The 19,619-nt window shown below is 39.3% G+C and overlaps 1 protein-coding gene across 2 annotated transcripts in view; it reads right to left on the bottom strand.

The window, feature by feature from the left end:
* Positions 1–19,619, bottom strand: part of LOC112050340 (E3 ubiquitin-protein ligase RNF19B) — an 88,372-nt gene that overhangs the window by 7,183 nt on the left and 61,570 nt on the right. For both annotated transcript variants that reach the window (XM_024088592.2, XM_052883936.1), the window contains exons 3-7: positions 8,231–8,411; positions 4,582–4,696; positions 1,708–1,895; positions 865–1,006; positions 147–381 (exon numbers count right to left, since the gene is read on the bottom strand). In XM_024088592.2, the coding sequence (XP_023944360.1) occupies positions 147–381; positions 865–1,006; positions 1,708–1,895; positions 4,582–4,696; positions 8,231–8,411 (861 nt within the window). The remainder of the gene's footprint in view (positions 1–146; positions 382–864; positions 1,007–1,707; positions 1,896–4,581; positions 4,697–8,230; positions 8,412–19,619) is intronic.

The following is a 19,619-nucleotide window of genomic DNA, read 5'->3' as shown; positions in this document are numbered from 1 at the left end:
TGGGACTACAAGGCACAGGTCTCTTGGCAGTTAGGCTATGAAATATTGAGTTTTATTTTCCAAGAAATTATCAGTAGCAGTCTGGTGTTAGGAAGTAGGAGCATGTATGTATATAGGTCTGACTATGTGTCACTCGTGTCACTCACCGCAGCAGCGACGGCGGCGGCCACAGCGGCTCGGCGGCGCGCGGGCGTGGCGCGGCGCAGGCGGCGGTGCGCGCGGCGGCCGGCCCACAGCGGCAGCCCCACCAGCAGCGCCGGCAGCGCCACGCCCGCCACCACGGCGATGCCCAGCGGCGCGCCCGCCAGCGTGCCCAGCTGCCACAGCAGCTTCTTCTTTCTCGACCACGGCTTCTTGCCCCAAAACGTGCAGCCGCTTGGACTGCAAAATAGATATTAAATTCAAATGAGCTGCAGAACAAATTAAGGCAATAGAAACTTGTAGCAAATCTGCAAGAAATAATAAAAGAAAGTCTGGTTTGTTACAACCCTTATAACTCGAGATCTGCTGGATCGATTTAGCTTCAAAGTGGTGAAGAGGTAGCTCAGAACCAGGATAAGGACATAGGATACTTGGGTAGGGGTAGGGTTGAGTAGGGATAGGGTAAGTGTAGAGTGGGAGTAGAATAGGATAGCGAAGCTTGTGTGTTAGTACTGAATAATTTTAAAAATCCCGAAGCTAAAGTAGTGATGACTAGCACATAGTTTAAGCTTTGTAGAGCCGTTGCAAACGTTCCAAAAGCGCAAGAGCGCAGTGCTGGTCAACCCTGCACTGGGAGAACATACAACATCGAACTACAGTGCCAACTGGAAGACCATCGGCTGACAATGACTGGATGCATCCTGTGTATCGAAGCTCTCTCACCTGAGGTAGTGCAAGTCGGAGACCTCCTTCATGCAGAGCCAGCAGAACTCGGCGCCGCACACGCAGCACACCATGTGGTTGCACGAGCCGTCCTCCACCTTCACGATGAGCACTGAGCAGCGCGGGCACGGCTTCACCTCGCCTGCAACATGAGATTGGATTGATGGAGTTTTGTTACCCAAGGACGCCAAAATAGCTGTAGAGACCTGGATGAATTTTGCACAGAGATTGACGAAGAAATGTCTTATAGACTTGGCATAAATCTCAATGGCAAGTACATCTCACGACTGTTTCAAAGTTACCAACATAGCACAACGAGTCGCAAAACTAAAGTGGCGTTGGACGGGGCAAATAGTTCGAGTCGATGTACACTTTGGTCCTAAGTAGGTGGAATGACCACACCAGAAAACGCAGCATGGAGTCGCTGGAAGTTACTCAACAATTTAAGGAAATCTTTACAAGAGGGCCTATGTCCAGGAGCGAACGACATCCATCGCCTGCCAATGATGATAATGAAGGGCTCACGGTGCTCCATCTCGCCAAGCGACGGCTGCGGGTGGTTGGAATGGTGACCCCGCATCGGTAATCGCAGGACCGTCGTGATCAAGCGATTTACAGGGAGCCGCTGGTTGCTGGCAGCTAAAGACCGTGGTGTTTGGTAGTGTTGATGATTGGAAGGGAAAGGGATAATGAAGGGCTCACCGTGCTCCATCTCGCTAAGCGGCAACAGCGGGTGGTTGGAATTGTGATCCCGCACCGTCAATCGCTGGTTGCTGGCAGCTAAAGACCGTGGTGTTTGGTAGTGTTGATCATAGGAAGGGAATGGGATGATGAAGGGCTCACCGTGCTCCATCTCGCTGTGCGAGGGCTGCGGCGCGCGCGGCGGCGGCTGGCGGCTGCGGCGCGCCGCGTCGCACGTCTGCGTGGGGTGCCACGCCGCCTTGCAGTGGTAGCAGAACGACGCGCCGCAGCCCGGCGCCAGGCAGGTCAGCTTCGGGCACGACGCGCAGCCCGTCGCCACTACGGCGAAACTGAAAGTAACATGCATTTTCTGATGATAACTGACTTCATACGTTATTAGTACGCCTAACATGCGACCCACAACATAGATCTCGTGAAGAGAAAAAGACGTAGTCGCCCAATGGCGACCAAGCCGGAAATATCGCAACGAACACAACGATATTTTCGGTTCGTCTGTATTAGTCGACAATGTATGTATTTTGTCTTCATGAGTACTACTTTGTAATGACTTATCATCACAAAGTAGGCTTTGCTGCCATCATATCTAACGGTATATGATTGCTTAAAATGTGTCTAGCTCTCAAACATAAGATAACAAGATTGTGATAGAGGGTGTTAGGCTAATACAGAAGCTGGTAGGCATTCCAGATTTATTACATTTTTGTGGAGCTTAGGAGGGCACTAGAACAGCATAGTATCGCCAATTGCAACAATATAAGCTAAGTAAACAGAGTACTTCAATAAACACGTGTGTGGATTGAGGTTCCTATCCATTTTGGAATTCAATTAAGGAATCAATAAATCAGAATTTTAGAACTCCGCAGAACGGTTGAAATTGTTGAATTTGATCATGCAACTACCCACTGATCTGCCCAAAGATTTACTCACAAGACTGTATCTACAATCCGCACTGTGTTTGCGTTAACACAACTATAAATTGATCTCCGAGACTCCAAAAACTTATGTATTCAACACCAATAGCACATAAAACACCACTATAATTTAGAGTAACGACTATATTACCTTAGCGGAGCGAGCGCGGCGGGCGAATGCTCAATAACCCAGGGCCCGGTGTCGATGGGTTTAATTAAACGAATTAATGAGTAAGTGACTATTAGCTCGTGGACACCGCTAAATTATTTTAATTAGATTATATGGGGTCGGCCGTGTCGCCGATATTAAGATTAACAGCGCATTATCTTGTTTTCGAGAATGTTTTCCGATGTTCCTGTTTACTAGTAGTTTTTACAGGAAGTATTTATCACATTATTACCTACGTGTGTATAAGTTTCGTATTTACAGGTAAAGACGTACTTCGAAGCGATTTAATAGAATAAGAGCTTGCGATAACTAGATCTTCTTTTTATAAAAGCTGAAAGGTTGTCAGCCCATGCTCTTACCATTGATAATAAATAGGTAAGTTTAGCATGTACGGTGTTGGAAAAGCCAAAATCTCCATAGTTGCCAACCGTATCTATCTATGGTAGAAGCGTAAACTGACAAATTTTCAACTGTTATAATAAGGAACACCCATCTGATGAAACTTCAAAGCCTCGAACATCATCAAAGCTAGGCTGTCGGTATTTTATAGGATTTATTTGTGAGCGTGCTCAGGAGCTTATTGACGTTATCCTTCCCCTTTCTTCCATTGCTAGCGTTTCGAATCGCCTACCCAATTCTGTGTTTGAGTAAAAAATATCTTCTAGGCAAGCGTGTCCCACCTTAGAGTAGACGAGTATCTACACTTACCATCAAATGAGGTCATAGTCAAACGCGAGCCTATCTTACAAATAAAAATAGGAAGGTCTGGCTACTACAAGCACTTATTCATAGATAGACACTATACTATTAAAGGAACTTCATATTTACGAGTATCCGCCCAGGAATAAACACTTTCACGAGATACGATCGAGATGGCACTCCTCGAATAAGCCACTGTATGATTAGAGTGAATGTGGGCGGTTATGTCGTGATGTCACAGGTCAATTTCCATTGATAGACGTGACGTCATCAACAGTCTTGCGTGGGCCGTTTACCCGTTCGTATTCCGACGCTAGCGTAAATTATTTATTATCATCTTGACGCTAAGCGTAGGCGTCAGAGGAAGAATCTATAAGTATTCATGTCGAACATTTATGATTGTTTATTTGGTTTTCTGTTGTTAGCAACGATATTTTATACTAGAGATAGGGCACTAGCGCATGAAAACTGAGGCGGACAAATGTGCAGTATTGTCTTAATTTCATTTAGTCGCTTATTAAACAACGAAACTTATTTAAACAAATAATACCTAAATATTGTCTACGATGTCGAGTGTGTGTGTGTGTTCAGGAAGTGTAAAAACTAGGTATATAGTGTAAAAACTTAAATATATAAAGTAAGTAAACACAAAATTGTACATGTGTGCGCTCACTAGAGTAGCTCACTCCTTTTACACATATGTCCTCTTTCACACAATCCAACCATCTCTTCTTTGGCCTTCCTCTCCTCTTATGACCTTCGACTTGCACATTCATTATTTTTCTAGTAATATGACGTTCCTCTCTACGCATTACATGTACATACCAAGCTAACCTTCTACTCCTCAATTTTTCTGTCACTGGCGCCACCTTCAGACTTCCTCTTATATACTCATTCCTTATTTTATCTATTCTTGTCACACCACACATCCATCTCAACGGATTTAAGAGTTTATGGTAAGGCCATACTTGGACGAGGCTGGGGCTACCAAGAGAACATAAACTAGCATTTTAAAATGGGTACCCCAATAAAATCTATACTAATATTATAAAGAGAGTGTAATTGTAATATCTGGATTTATAAAACCGATTTTGAAAAATTCTTTTACCACTAGAACGCCACGTTATTTGTGTGTGTCAGAGGCTATATTTTCTCCCCGTATTCTTTCGGAAACGGGAAATACGCAGACGAAACTGCGGGGCTTCGGCTAGTACTATGTAATGAAGGAATGTTTACCTGCAATCGGGCGCGGGACACCATCTCGTGTCGGGGTCAGCGGCGAGCGCGCGCCTCACGGAGAACTCCTCATACTTGTCGTAAAGCGTCGGGTTGTCCACGATCCGGCGGACGTCTGGAAACACATACAAACACCGTATTAGTCTTCATCATCAACAACCTCGACTCACCGTTGACCACGATTCTCCTCTCAGAAAGACAGGGGTTAGACTAATAATCCACCAGGACGAATGCGGATTGGCAGACTTCACACATGTAGAGAATTGAGAAAATTCACAGGTATGCAGGTTTCCTCACAATGTTTTTCTTTCAACGTTTGAGACACTTAATATTAATTTCCTAAAATGCACATAACTGAAAAGTTGGAGGTGCATGCCCAATGCCCATGTGCGTAAATACGCACCATGAAAGACTAATGTCTTACAAATAATAAATTATAGAGTACTTAGTTATTAATTGACAAGTTTTGGCTTACTTAAGTAAACATAAAAATATAGCTTAACACTATATTTGGTACTGTAGCATGATGTGCATTTACAAAACTGTAAATTACGTGAAAATCAGTCAAGTCAAAATATCAAAAGTTATGGTAGGTGAATGGTGAACTATTCAGTAGTACATTATCAAAAAACAATTAAATTGTCGTCACTTTGTATTCTTTGTAATTCCACTAATGCTGATTTGTAATGAGGACAATGTAACTTTTCTGTTATGATACAAAAAACCGACACATTAGCGTTATTCGAGCAAAATTCATGATTGTCTGGGGTGGTATTTTTTTAATATCTCAACTTAAATTAGGCATACATACATATATAGACAAGATGATTAACGATTCCCACATATAAATGATCAAAGAGTGGCCGAGATATGAAATAAACTGTTAAATAACCATCCCCAGAGAGCTATAACGAGATGAGTTTATTTCTGTTGTATTGATTTTGTGCCGCCCGTCACATTATTTAATAGTAATAAAAAGAACCGGTAACTTTTATAACTAACTCTATACTTTGGTCGTGAAGTTAGCTGGTTCAGCTACCTAAGGGTACCTACTAGGGTTCGAATCCAGGGTCAGGCCAACAAAAAAAAATACGTTATTGTGATTTTTCTTACAAGAAAAAACTAAACTAAACACCTCTAGATTGATTCTAGTCAAAATTAAAAGAATTTTCGAAATCGGTTCAGTAGATTCAGATTTCATATTACGAAGGGTTATGAAATAAAATGAAATGAAAATGAAAATACACTTTATTGTACACCATAAAGAAACAATACAATATAGAAAAATAATGAAAAAATTAAATGCACAATAGGCGGCTTTATCGCTAAAAAGCTATCTCTTCCAGGCAACCTAAACCAACCAACCTAAGGTTATATTGTGGAGTTTTAACTAATGAATAAAACTGGCATTGGAGCGGCCCCGTGCCTTGGTTGTTTTATTTCGTTTTGGTACGCATCCCGTATACAATACCACAAATTTTACCTCATTATAACTTTATATAGAATATAGATCTATATATATAAAGAGTTTCTAGATATAGTACGAGTATATATACAGAAATTACTACAAAACTGAAGATTTTCCGTCAGACTGTAACGTTGTAATAATATTATCAATGCCGCTTTAGACATAAAATGTTAATGGCCCAATAAAATAGTTAACGTTGTGTAGAATACCTACATTTTCATATTATGCGGTTTTCCTTCACCGCCACATCTTACAGATTATGTTACTTTGTTTTGTGAACTTGATGATATCTAACCTCTTTGGTTAAGTGGTTAGCGGCTAGGGAACATGAGGGCCAGGGTTCGATTTCCAGGTCAGGGCAAGGAAAAGTTAGAAAATTTAGCTTTTAGCGGCCTCCGTGGCGGTATGCGCGGTGAATTTACAAGACAAGAAGAGGAGGTCTTCGGTCGTGGCTAGTTACCACCCACCCTACCGGCGAAGACGCACCGCAAAGCAATTTAACGTTCCGATACGATGTCGTGTAGAAACTGAAAGAGGTGTGGATTTTCGTCCTGATTCCTGACAAATTAGCCCGCTTCCATCTTAGATTGCATCATTACTTATCATCAGGTGAGTCAAGTAACTTGTAAGAATAAAAAAAAGCTAATTAAAGCTTCCGGTAACACTTCCCAAGAAATCAATAGGCAGATAATTATTATCGCAAGATTCCGTTGTTACATAGTAAGTACAATGAGTGTAGTTTTTTGCTGATGATATGATAATCGTTTACCGATAGAAACTGTGATTCATTTAATGCATTGATGAGATAGTCTTTTATATCTCTCCGTTCGTTTGAATTGTAGTAAATATGTTTTTCTTTACCGAGTAATAGATTCAATCATGAATATTTATTACTTTATCGATATTGAATTGTGTATGATTAGATACAGCGAAGAGTTTATTGCATTCTAAATGAATGTTATCGGGGTGTATATAATTAATTGGTGCGTTTAGTGCTAAATAAAATAAATAAATAAATATACTTAAACAATACACATCACTATCTAGCCCCAAAGTAAGCATACAGAGTAGCTTGTGTTATGGGTACTAAGATAGTTGATATTATAATATTCATATACATTTATATACTACATATAAATACTTATATAATGTATAAATACACACAGACACTGGAAAACACCCATGAACAAATATTTTCCAGTTGTGGGAATCGAACCCACGACCGTGGATGCAGAAAGCAGGGTCACTACCCACTGCGCCACGCGGCCGTCTAACGAACTAAAATGAACAAATGTGTGGTCCCGGCAAACGGTTTGACGTCGATAATTTTGGTAATGTCAGCCATTGACAATCAAAACATATCACTGGTCTAAAATGGTTTCAAGGGAAAAGTACGGGGTGCCCGGAAGGGTAACACTGACAACCTTCGTGAACCTACGCGATACAATACATCGGACACAGTGGTTTAAAGATTCAAAAATGCACTTCCTACTTTGAAGGCCTACCTATACATAATTCGATAAGGAATTCTCGTATAGAGCATACCCTAGTTAAATAAGTTAGGCGAAGGCGAGATTTCGGGGCAGAAGTGAATGAGATGTTTCAAGAACGGTGGTCCTCGGAGGTCTAGGTCTGCTTTTTCTCGGATGCCGCCGATAGACTCAGGGACGCTGTGTGAGAGTCCTGTCTGTGATTGCGCCCTAGGGGACGAGAACAGACACCACGTTTTGTGGGAATGTCCTCTTTACCAGGACTTACGGCTCGAGATGCTGGACGGAATCAAGCGCGCGGAGGCGCGGCCGTTGTACTACATGGACCTCGTCTCGTCGGAGACAAACTTCCAACGGCTACGGGAGTTCGCGCACCGGTGGCACAAGAGGCGACGTGACTCGGAGCGCATTGGTGCCAGTGACGAGTCCACGGGGGACGACAGGAATTTTCCGTTTTGTAGAGTAGCTGCCCCAGAAGGGGGAGAAAGCACATTATGGGACAAGGACGATGAGTAAACAATTTGTACGGAGTCAAGAAGGCGGCCCAGGAACACGCAAAGAGCCTCGCACTGATTCGGCCCGTATGATTGCGAGGTCGGGTGGACCATGGGTTGTCCCTATACTGTAGTTAAAACTCTCGTGCACGTCACTGATTCGGGCAGTAGAGCTAGGTAGAAGCGGAGTGTCTCACCGGAGGGGTGCATGCTCTCGTGGCACACAGGGCAGTTGACGGGCACGCGCGCCTCGAAGATCTCGATGGCGAGGTACTGGCGCAGGCACGGCTCGCAGCAGCGGTGCGCGCACCACGCCAGCCGCACCATGCTGGCGGCGGCGAACGACGACAGGCATAGCGGGCAGTCGAGTACTTCGCCCTGGGGAACAACACGTAACGCGTTATTTGCAAGTTACAACATGCTATTCATCATTATCAGTCTCTTATCATCATTATAAGGGCCCCTCAACCTTTCTCTTTCTATAGTATCATGTTAGACATAGATAAAGAGATCGAGCTGAATTCGAAACTCGCACAAGGGAGTTATAAAATCATCGTCACAGAATAGTGCTGCAGGCCTCCCTCCTTAAGGGAATATGGACGCTGCTCCAATGCGTGTTGGCGGGCTTACAGGTACACATAGGGTTCTTACACATCTTAGAGTAAGACTTACTCTAAGATAACCACCCTCATAACACCCTAATACTAACTGCCTGGCAATAGTTGTTGTCCAGAAAGAGTCTGTGACTGTTATTGAAGAAACTCTCCTTAAGTAACTTGACCATTACACTGGTAGGTACAGTTTTCTGTCTCGTTTACTCATTTTATTTTGGTAACAAAATCACCAAACAAAACATTTAACATGCCCAAATACCGTACGAGCAAAATAGAATACAGAAACACGTACAATGTACAAACAACGATGAGCATTTCAAATTAAATTCCATTCAGTCCATAACGGTCTAGTTCAATGGGTATCAACAAAAAAAGCAACGCAATAAACGGATCGGAAGCTGCGAGGCAATATAGGAGAGTGCTTTCCGGGTACCGCAGCCGATGTGCAGTCATCGAGGCGACCGGTAAATTAATGGATGTTACGGGGAAGCCACCGATGGGGTATATACCGAATTTTGCACTACCATATATGAATACCAGGTGTCGAAGGATCGATTCTGATTCTGAAAAGTCTGGAGGTTCGATTGATTGCACCTTCCACTACGACTTTTTGCTTCTGATTGTGTAAATGCCGTAAGCTCCTGAATGGGACCGTCACCGAGGATTTGGGCGAGCGCTGTTGGGACCCGAAACAGAAGTGATTGGCGGAACGACTCTCTAAGGGCATCTCCTCTGAGACTGAGACCTCTGCTTAGAGGGCCGTTCGGGAATGGTGTTTTGGCCTGACGCTCCCGTGATCGTGGATAGATCAACGTCCGGACGTTTGAAATCGGGGACCTCGTATTCGCCGGCCAAGAAGCTTAGTAGCTTGTATGTATGTTACCTGGGAAACGTTCTCGGTCATTTTGTCATCGTCACGATCGTGAAGGACATTTTTTCGGCATGAGCTATATTTTATGTTCAAGAGTCTGTGATGGGCATATTCGTCATTTTATAAAAGGTGATAGTTTGTTAGACCATGCTTCTATCATAGACAACTATGGGGCATAGGCCATGGTGGCTTTGGTAGGAAGAGGAAGGCAGCTTTACTGCTCACAGTAAAGCTGCCTTCCTCTTCCTACCTACAGCACTTGTACAAGGTTCCTGTTTGTTTCTGTAGCAAGTCAAAGTAACTGTTTCAGTTTCAGTTCAAAGGACAAAAACACGCTTAACTGGAACAGGGTAAGAGGCAATTACTCGTACAGTCGTTACGCTGTACAAGATTTGCCTGCGCCTTACGAGGTTAAGCGTGATTGCGGAGTGACCTGCTCTTGAGATGCACGCCTCAGCGCCAAGATCGTTGCTTCATTGTTGGCGGAAACTTTTTAAATTGCATTTAAGTGACAAACTCAGTGGTTTGATTTGGTCACGCAAATCGTTCAGCCTCCATATATTTTTCTACTTATCTAAAAGAAAAGCGTGATTGCGGAGTGACCTGCTCTTGAGATGCACGCCTCAGCGCCAAGATCGTTGCTTCATTGTTGGCGGAAACTTTTTAAATTGCATTTAAGTGACAAACTCAGTGGTTTGATTTGGTCACGCAAATCGTTCAGCCTCCATATATTTTTCTACTTATCTAAAAGATAACGGAGGTTAAAAGACCTTAAAATAATAAATTTTCATCCCTTATTCGTGTTCGATTATATAAATAGAAAAGTTATCTATCATATTCAAGTTGTGTGTGGATGTGTGTTTTCCTATTAAGTGTCCTACAAACTTTTTGTCAAATCAAACGGTAAAAATATTGACGATGAAGTGTTCGCTAAATTGGTAAAGTTTGACAAGCAAATTTGACAAGCATGTTTGATCATTTCCATTGCTCTTTTGTATTTTGTTAAAAAGTAAATGTTGCTGTAAATATTTAGTTTGTTTGTTGTAAGAGCCGTGATAGCCCAGAGGATATGACCTCTGTCTTCGATTCGAAGGGTGTAGATTAAAATACGGTTCAGAGCATACACTGGAAGTGCACTTTTTTTGCAGTTGCATTTCAAGAACTTAAATATCACGTGTTTGAAACGGTGAAGGAAAACATCGTGAAGAAATCTGAGAATTTTCTTAATTCTCTAGGTGTGTGAAGTCTGCCGATCCGCATTGAGCCTCCTTATTATTCTGAGAAGAGACTCGTGCTCAACAGTAAGCCGAATATAGGTTGGTAATGATGATGATTTAGTTTGTTTAGTGAGTGAACATTTTCTCTATGTAACCTTACAATAGCTATGCACCGTTCATTAGTTAGAGAGCTTACAGCTAATAGTGATTACAATTTACGACATGCACGTCCAGCTGTTTACATTGGTAATTTACGAGGGGACTCCCCCTGGCGGCGGCCCACCTTAATTCCTTCCACACAACACGGTATCAAGTAATGTAAACAGGCCCTTATGGAAAATTATTATGATCGACAAACTGGCCGATAAAAAGTGTCCATGTCCGGATTATGTGATAAAACTATCAACATCGAACTTACAAACGCATTGTCAATGAGAGTTCAAGCGATTAATTATTTATTATAATATCATTTTTAACATAATCATTAAATCGAATGATTTATCATGTAAACAGTACAATTAAAATTATAATTGAAGCATAACTTATCGATTGACTTCGATTTCGATGATCAAAATCCATACTACTAATATCATAAATGTGAAAGTGTGTGTATCTATCTGTCTGTTTTACCGTCTCTCACGGCAAAACGTAGCGACGAATTGACGTGATATTTTTAAGTGGAGATAGTTGAAGCCCAGGAAACTTCATGCGTTTTTTTTTCGTAGTTTCGGAAGCTAAAATAAGCATATATATATAGCAACAATACATCCTTTATTTTAATGAAATCGGACGCAAAAAGAAATCCACAATGATAAAAAAAACCCAACTCCACGCGAACTAAGTTCCGAGGCCCTCAGGTCCGTTATAAAATGATTATAAGAGGTCGTCTAAATCTATGTATAGATTCATACTGTACATGAGTAATGTCGGGATTGATCGCGCTGATTTAACCTCGTGACCCCCTTTAATGGTTCAGTTATTGTAGCGTTTAACCGACAGTGACTGCGTTACAAGGCCGACCTATCGCGGATAATGATAATAATCGAGTCTCGAATCGCATTGGATCCTTAGAACTATAATTACCATCATCATCATCATAATCATTATCAGCCTCGTCGTCCACAGCTGAATATATGCCTCTTGTAAACAGATTTCTAAACACCACTGTCTCGAGCCGACAGCATCTCCAGTGGCTTCCTACAACCCGCTTGATGTCCTCGATCCATCTAGTGGGAGCCCAGTATTTACGATTACACCGTCAAATATACCGTCGAATATTCAACGACACAGTATTTTTTATAAAAATTATAAAACAATGCGATAGAAATTTCCATTTCTTTTCCCTTGTATATTTTATTCTAGTACAAATGATTCAATCATCATAAGTGGAAACAATCCTCCACATACTCGACACCAAATGGGTGTAACAAAAGAATGGACCAACAAAACTCCTGGCAACATGCAGAGTCAAAACAGAATGCGGTCCTCTAATTATGCAAACTCAATACCTCACAGCGCCTGGTCTATGTCTACCAGTAAACAGTTCCAGTTGCCGACAGATATGACGTGACGTTGACGCAGTCACGTAATGCACGACCTTCACATTGAACTAGTAAAGTGGTTTTGTAACAACAATGGATCGGTTAATTTAATTATCATAAACCGAGTATTGTTTAATTTTGCGCTGATAAGCCAAACAATGTAATAAGGCACGGATACACTAGGCGACATCATTTCCCTTTACGCCTGTGTGAAACAATTATCCATGAGTGTATTCGTTGCCTAGAGTACAAAATACTGATAGTATTAAGTCGTATTTTTATTTACACTTAGGTTTTTGAATGTTGTTCAAAAAGGCCAGAGCTACTATAAACTGTGAAGCATTTACCTTATCCATAGTTTTTATAAGTTACAAGAAAATATATTATGTTTGTAGCAACCTTATAACAGGACGCTTGACCTTGGATATGACCAAGACCCAGGCTACTAACTTTACATACAAATACATATTTGGAAATATTTACACATAGACAATATTTAAATAACAATGAATATACAATACATATATATACAATACATATATATACAATACATATATATACAATACATATATATTCAATTCAGAGTGGCATTTGCACATAAATTATCTATTCGAACTGAACAGAATACTTTACTGTTTAATATACAAGAAATTTAGTATATTATGTACTTAATATTAATTATGATGATGTTTGGAAGTCTCTACAAAGGCCTATGTCTTGCAGTGAACGTCCATCGGCTGTTATGATGTGCTTTAGAGACATATAAAATTTTAATATGTCTATCCCACGCAAAGTAAGGTCGGCACAATATGTCATCATACATCAGCTGATTATTGTCTCCTCCTAATAGCTGCGTGCGCTTGTTAGATGCAAGGATGCTATGCGTCCCCTGACCACTCGAGCGGACCTGTATTGGGGAAAGCATTTCCATTTTACGTAATTTGTATGTACCTTTTTTCCACCTGTTCTTTTTCTACTCTTTTGAGTATACCTATTTAAAATAATTTATACTTCCAATTTTTAAATGAAATACTTACAAAGGTCTAAGTCAAAATTCAATTAGGTTTACAAGCACGTTAAAGTGGCCTCTGGTGGTTACTAGATTTCAACCTTCAATTTCTAGAAAATGTATAAAATTTTGTCCAAAGAAAGTTCAGGCAAACAGCCTCCGTGAAATATAATCGTAGGCTAACTTTTATCTGTGTCATCTACAAAGCTTGGTTTAGGCGCGGCTCTCTCGCCGCTCATTTAAAGTGAAAGCATCGTTAATGCCCTCTGAGGGTAAAGGTCTCGGACTCTCCGTCTCTCCGCTAATGAGAGAGCTCTCCTAAGGAGATTATCTCGCTAAGTTGACCACTTCGTTCGTTCACTTTAATAATGAATTATGTATAACAACTGTATAAGAATATTATTAGGATGTTGGCCCAGCTGTCAACCTCTACCTGTCTGATTTCGGGGTATAATCTTTCGTCCGTTTATTAATCTTTTATAGTTTAGGCAGTGTAAGTAAAATAAGTAACTTTTCTGGTTGATTTTTTACACCTTGTGTCCGAAAACCCCAAATATCTTACGGAACCCTATTTTTTCCAAAATAAAATTAAGCCTATGTTACTTGTCGATAATGTAGCTTTCGAATGGTGAAAGAACAAACAAACAAACATACAAACAAAGTTTTCCTCTTCATAATTTTAGTATAGATCAACGCTAATCATAATATACTCGAAATAAACCTACCGTAATATTACTAAAACGCCTATAAATATTGTGGTATTTAGTGGTCAAAATACTTATTAATTATTATGTAGAAAAATGATTATCATTTTAAAACAGCTGTGTGAATTATTTCTAATACAGATCTTCTAAAATACTTTTGTTCTAGATCTCCGTAGCAATTCGTTCATGCGATTACGTTGTCATAATTGAATTATTAAAGTAATTATGCAGTATCATAGCACAAAAATACGTTTATTTGATAACATAGTCTAGCGTCCCACTCACATCACAATAACCGTGACTAAAACCGTAATTGAGCGCGAAGAATGAAAACACTTATAAGCATAATTTATTCAATATTGTAGTATAGTAGAAACCATGCATTATTTACCGATATTTAACAATAGCCCACCAACAAAGCCCCGATAGCACACTGTTAAGAATTAGAAAGCAATTTTTCTCACTATTTAATCGGTTCATTTTAATCTTGGTCTATCAACTTAATTGCCACGTTAATCGATTGTTTAAGCAATATATTCTGGACTCGAGTCCTATATCGGGCTACGAAATATTTTCTTTTTTCCAAGACAGACCGGAATTACTGATAATTTTTCTCTCCAGTACTTCAAAAATCATATTAAGTCCGCAGTGCCGGTCATTATTGACGGAGTTTATTGTGGGCTCTTCTCGGACCTTTTGGAACCCTTTTGGAATTCTTTACAAGTTAGCCCTTGATTTCAATCTCACCTGATGGTAAGTGATGATGCAATCTAAGATGGAAGCGGACTAACTTGTTAGGAGGAGGATGAAAATCCACACCCCTTTCGGTTTCTAGACGACATCGTACCGGAACGCTAAATCGCGTCGCTTGGCGGTACGTCTTTGTCGGTAGGGTGGTAACTAGCCACGGCCAAAGCCTCCCACCAGCTAGACCTGGACCAATTAAGAAAACCTCAATCGGCCCACCAGCTGGGGATCGAACCCAGGACCTTCGTCTTGTAAATCTACCGCGCTCACCACTGCGCCACGGAGGCCAAAAAGTTTTACCTTTAAGTTTTCGACTGTGATGCTACAGGTGGAGGTAATCAGTACCTACACCTGTAGTAGTGACAGGTATAACAGAAATATACAGAGACATTGCCAAAAACAAGATAATTAGTACGTGTGGCGCTGATGAACCTTAATTCGAAGTTTATAAATAAAGAACAAAGATTGAAAATTTTGGCATAAACATACGCGAGAGGAACGACACAAAATGTACTCGTAGGTAATATTCTTATTATAATTAAAAATTTGTATATGCAGTCTTCATAACACCCTGTAAACGTAAATGAATAATAATTGCTTTTTCTTTTCTTTAAATGTGTCTCTATTCTAGTGTCGAAGCAGACTTTTTTCAAGGCGTCCTTCTTGGCTTTATTAATAAAGAACAAAGATTGAAAATTTTGGTATAAGCATACGCTAGAGCAACGACACAAAATGTACCCTTAGGTAATATTCTTATAATAATTAAAAATGTATACATGCAGTCTTCATAACACAAACGTAAAAGAATAATAATGCTTTTTCTTTAAATGTGTCTCTATTCTAGTGTCGAAGCAGACTTTTTTCAAGATGTCGTTCTTGCTTCTAAATGAATATTATGCCATTTCGAAAAGGGCACATGTCGGATATTCTATACATACATCTCACAAATATGTATAAAATATATATTAACATATTTAGCTTAGTTTTAAAATTAATAATTTTAGTAATTTTCGAAGGCTAATTAACACCAAAATGTACCACAATAGTTACTTTTAAAAATAATACACTGATTTGGAAAATAATTAGTGTTTTTTTTAGTTCCTGGACATTTTAAATTTTCAGACATGTACCCTTTTCGAAATTACAAATTCAAATATTATAAAGTTATATTATTAATATTATCTATACTAGTTGTTGGTAGACTTCATTCGCACATAAAATGAATTTAGTTTATGGATGAAGAAAAAAGCTGTACCTTGGCAGAATTAATCAATAGTAACCGTATAAGGACAATACGAGGAAAATTTAAGAGACCTCTATTCAATTAAATAAAACCTTATTGATCGCAATTAAGTATTTTCGCAATTATAGATTCACGGAAAAAACGATTCAGATATGCTTAGAATAGTTTATTGTAATCGTATCGGCCTTAGAGTACGACTATAAAACGTAATAATAATTATTATTCATTGATTTTACTCGCACATTATTCTGTAAGTGTTTGTAAACGCTCTTTGCTTTCACTGCAATATGCTGCAACATTTTATTTCAATACATAATTTAACTGTCATTCCTGGCAATGATCCAGGCAACACTATTGCAGCTATATAAATACATGTATGTAACAATGAAAATACAGCACGATTGAAAGCACCGTAATATAAGCGTACTTAGACCCGAGTTCACCGACTTTCATTTAAACGGCGTTCACAGAACCGGCCCGTCAAATATTAAACGTTGTTTGAACAAGGAGCGTTTTTTTAATTTTTTGGTCCTTTGCATTTTGGTAGTTGTGAGAGATAAACTTCACGAAACTAGCGAGCGTTACACAAACATAGCTTGCAAATATTTCTGTCAAAGACGTATTAACCGAAAAATAACCGGGGTATGCTAGCTCGGTTAAGATAACCGCCCGTTTTACGTCCTTAACCGGTATATGGGCTGTGGTGAACACGAAATATGGACTTAACGGTGTTTAACTTATTTAAACGGTTGATTATGTCTAAACGAATGTCGGTGAACTCGAACCTTAGTAATACAGCATTTGATAACTAAGCATATAAATAATAAAAGTAATAAACTTGTAAAAAACGAGCAAGACCTGTATTACCATCACCTATTATCTCTAGGGATACAAACGGAAAGTAATACAAGAAAACGTAATACAATATGGAATATTCCCTAATGGCCTCTGTGTGAAAGATGCCTTTGTATTTGTACAAAACAAATTTCCATTCAGCATTAACACAATTGGGTAAACGTAATGTTTTTTATTAAAATACATATATTTTTGGTATCAATAAATAAATAAATAGAACTGGATTTAGTTCCGTCTATATTATTGTCTGTATGTCCACCGGTTAGACTCCCCGGCACGAAACAAGTCTCGTAGACGCGGCGCTAGTGTCTTAATGGTGATCATTGTCACTTGTCACGGTGTTATTGTCATTTGTGTAAGGCGCTGTCAATTTTAGTTCAGGTTTTAGTCGCGGGACTGCTTTCGTGGCGCGGAGTCTAGTATAGTCTTACTACCAGAAAGAATTGATTTAAGCTGGGTAATCACATCGAGAAAATAATAAAAATTTCCAGCATATAATTTTTTGCAAGGCTTTTGACATTTTCTCCTGCTGAAATATTATTATTTTCAACTTATAATATAAAATCAAAGATATTTTTATAAAATTACTTATTATAGACTTAGCATTCGAGCATAATTCTCTATTTCCCATTATAACAGATTTGGTAACGAAAGCACACAAAAAGGATCACCTCAAACGAGAGAAACAAAGATTATAAAAATACATAAGATCAAACGAAATGGCTACTCTACTAGAAGTAATAAATAGCGTACTATCGTATTTACGAGATCAGCGTCTTCGGGGGAGGTGAGAACGAAAGAAATAATAGAAATATAAGCGAACGTATAATACCTAACACGAAACAATCCCATTTGGCTGGCGATGCGAACTTTACTGCTGAATAACTCAAATGATTCTTTTGATTATATCGCAGCACTTCGTACTCCATTAGGCAGTAATTTGCCATCTCATTTATTCGAACAAAAGGACGTAATACAAAATAAAAACACTACAATTTCTGAAACCGAATAAACGGTAAGTATTACGTAAAGTAGAAAGATAAGTGTTTAATATTAGAATATATACATACATATGTATATTTTATTTCTCAAAGGTCTAGAGTAAGTGGTTTTTGGGTCGATCTATACTATCAAGAGAAAATATTTGATTGTTTGCATTGAATGGGCTTTGAAACTACTGAACCGATTTGAAAAATTCTTGCAGTGTTAGATACCCCATTTATCGAGGAATGCTATAGGCTATATTTTATCCCCGTACTCCTATGGGAACGGGAACGCTGAACCGGGCGGCGTCTCCAAGAATTACATATTTTGTCATTATTACATAGGGCAGGTTCCCGAATAATGAAACTTAGCTACGGCCAATGTCTCACAAATCAAATTGATGAACGATTCCATTTACTCAATCGGTTATTAAAAATCTATTCAAATGACAAAAAAAAAACAAATTAGTCTGAATATATCTAAATACGAACGGATTATACGTTTATATAACGAACAGATATGAATATATCTAGATACGACAGTCATGTAATAAGAAAATAATTAGATTAAAGCAAACAGCATTATGAAAAATCTGTAAAAACAACAATGACTGGTTAATCTATAGGCGATTTTTTAATCTTATCTGTTTGAATTCAAATATGTCGTACAACGTATGAGAATCGATTTCATAAAAATAAAGCAGGAAAAAGGAACAAATAATGAGTTTCATTATGAATTTAATATTACGAAATAGTATTAACCCAAATCTGCGCAACAATGATTCGGTGATAATCTCAGTGACTTCTTTTTTTATATCTAATCTATTTGGAATAGGTTATAGTTTAGTATATTATTGTTATAGTAATCATTATCATACTTATCAACCCATATTCAGCTCACTGCTGAGCACGAGTCTCCTCTCAGAATGAGAAAGAATGAGAGGAGTATAGGCTACTAGTCCACCACGCTAGCCCGCTGCGGATTGGCAGACTTAAGACAATTCTCAGGTATGCAGGTTTTCTCACGATGTTTTTCCTTCTTAGTTTGAGGCATGTGATATATTTTTTTTTAATGCATGTATCTTTAAGTGTTAAATTGGATTCGAGCCTACACCCTCAATCAAAGACAGAGATCATATCCAATGGGCTATCAATAAACGACTAGGAGAATTAATTACAAAAGGAAAATCGGATCAAATTCACAAGGTTTCTGCGTATTCACAGAATATATCCTCCCGAGTCACAGTTGGGCGAGCGGCTGCATTAGGCGCGACCGGATTACCTTTGTGAGGTGTTGTAACTTGTAAAGCGAACACCTTTCCCCTCGCCTTGCCACTGCTGCTACACTGTGTACTATAACTAGGGTTACCAGGTCGCCGAAATTAAAAGCCGGACAGTCCAGCCAGTTTTGCTCTGGCAGGACAGCCTACAATATTGAGGATTTTGTGCAAGTAAGCGTGCAGTGTTAATAGGTACTTATGACAATTTTTTTTAAATCAAGCATTCAGGATTATTACCGTAAAAATTGTTCCCACACACGGTTCGCTCGCTCGTTTACGAAATGTAAAGCCTAACACCGGACACCGTTTATTTCGGCCGGACGCGGAATAGAAAAACCTATGTCCGGCATTATCCGGACACCTGGCAACTGTAACTATAACAACCGTTTACATGAGCGCAGTCTATTTTGTAATAGAATAGATTATAATCAAACAAGTTCTGTGATAATACATAATACACATAATCGGTTACACATTGAAAATAATATTGCAGTTATCTAAGAGTGAGAATAATTGATTCAT

This window comes from Bicyclus anynana, chromosome 10 (genome assembly GCF_947172395.1).
Source record: "Bicyclus anynana chromosome 10, ilBicAnyn1.1, whole genome shotgun sequence".
Classification (NCBI taxonomy): Eukaryota; Metazoa; Arthropoda; class Insecta; order Lepidoptera; family Nymphalidae; genus Bicyclus; species Bicyclus anynana.
This window is presented reverse-complemented; position numbering and strand designations above follow the sequence as displayed.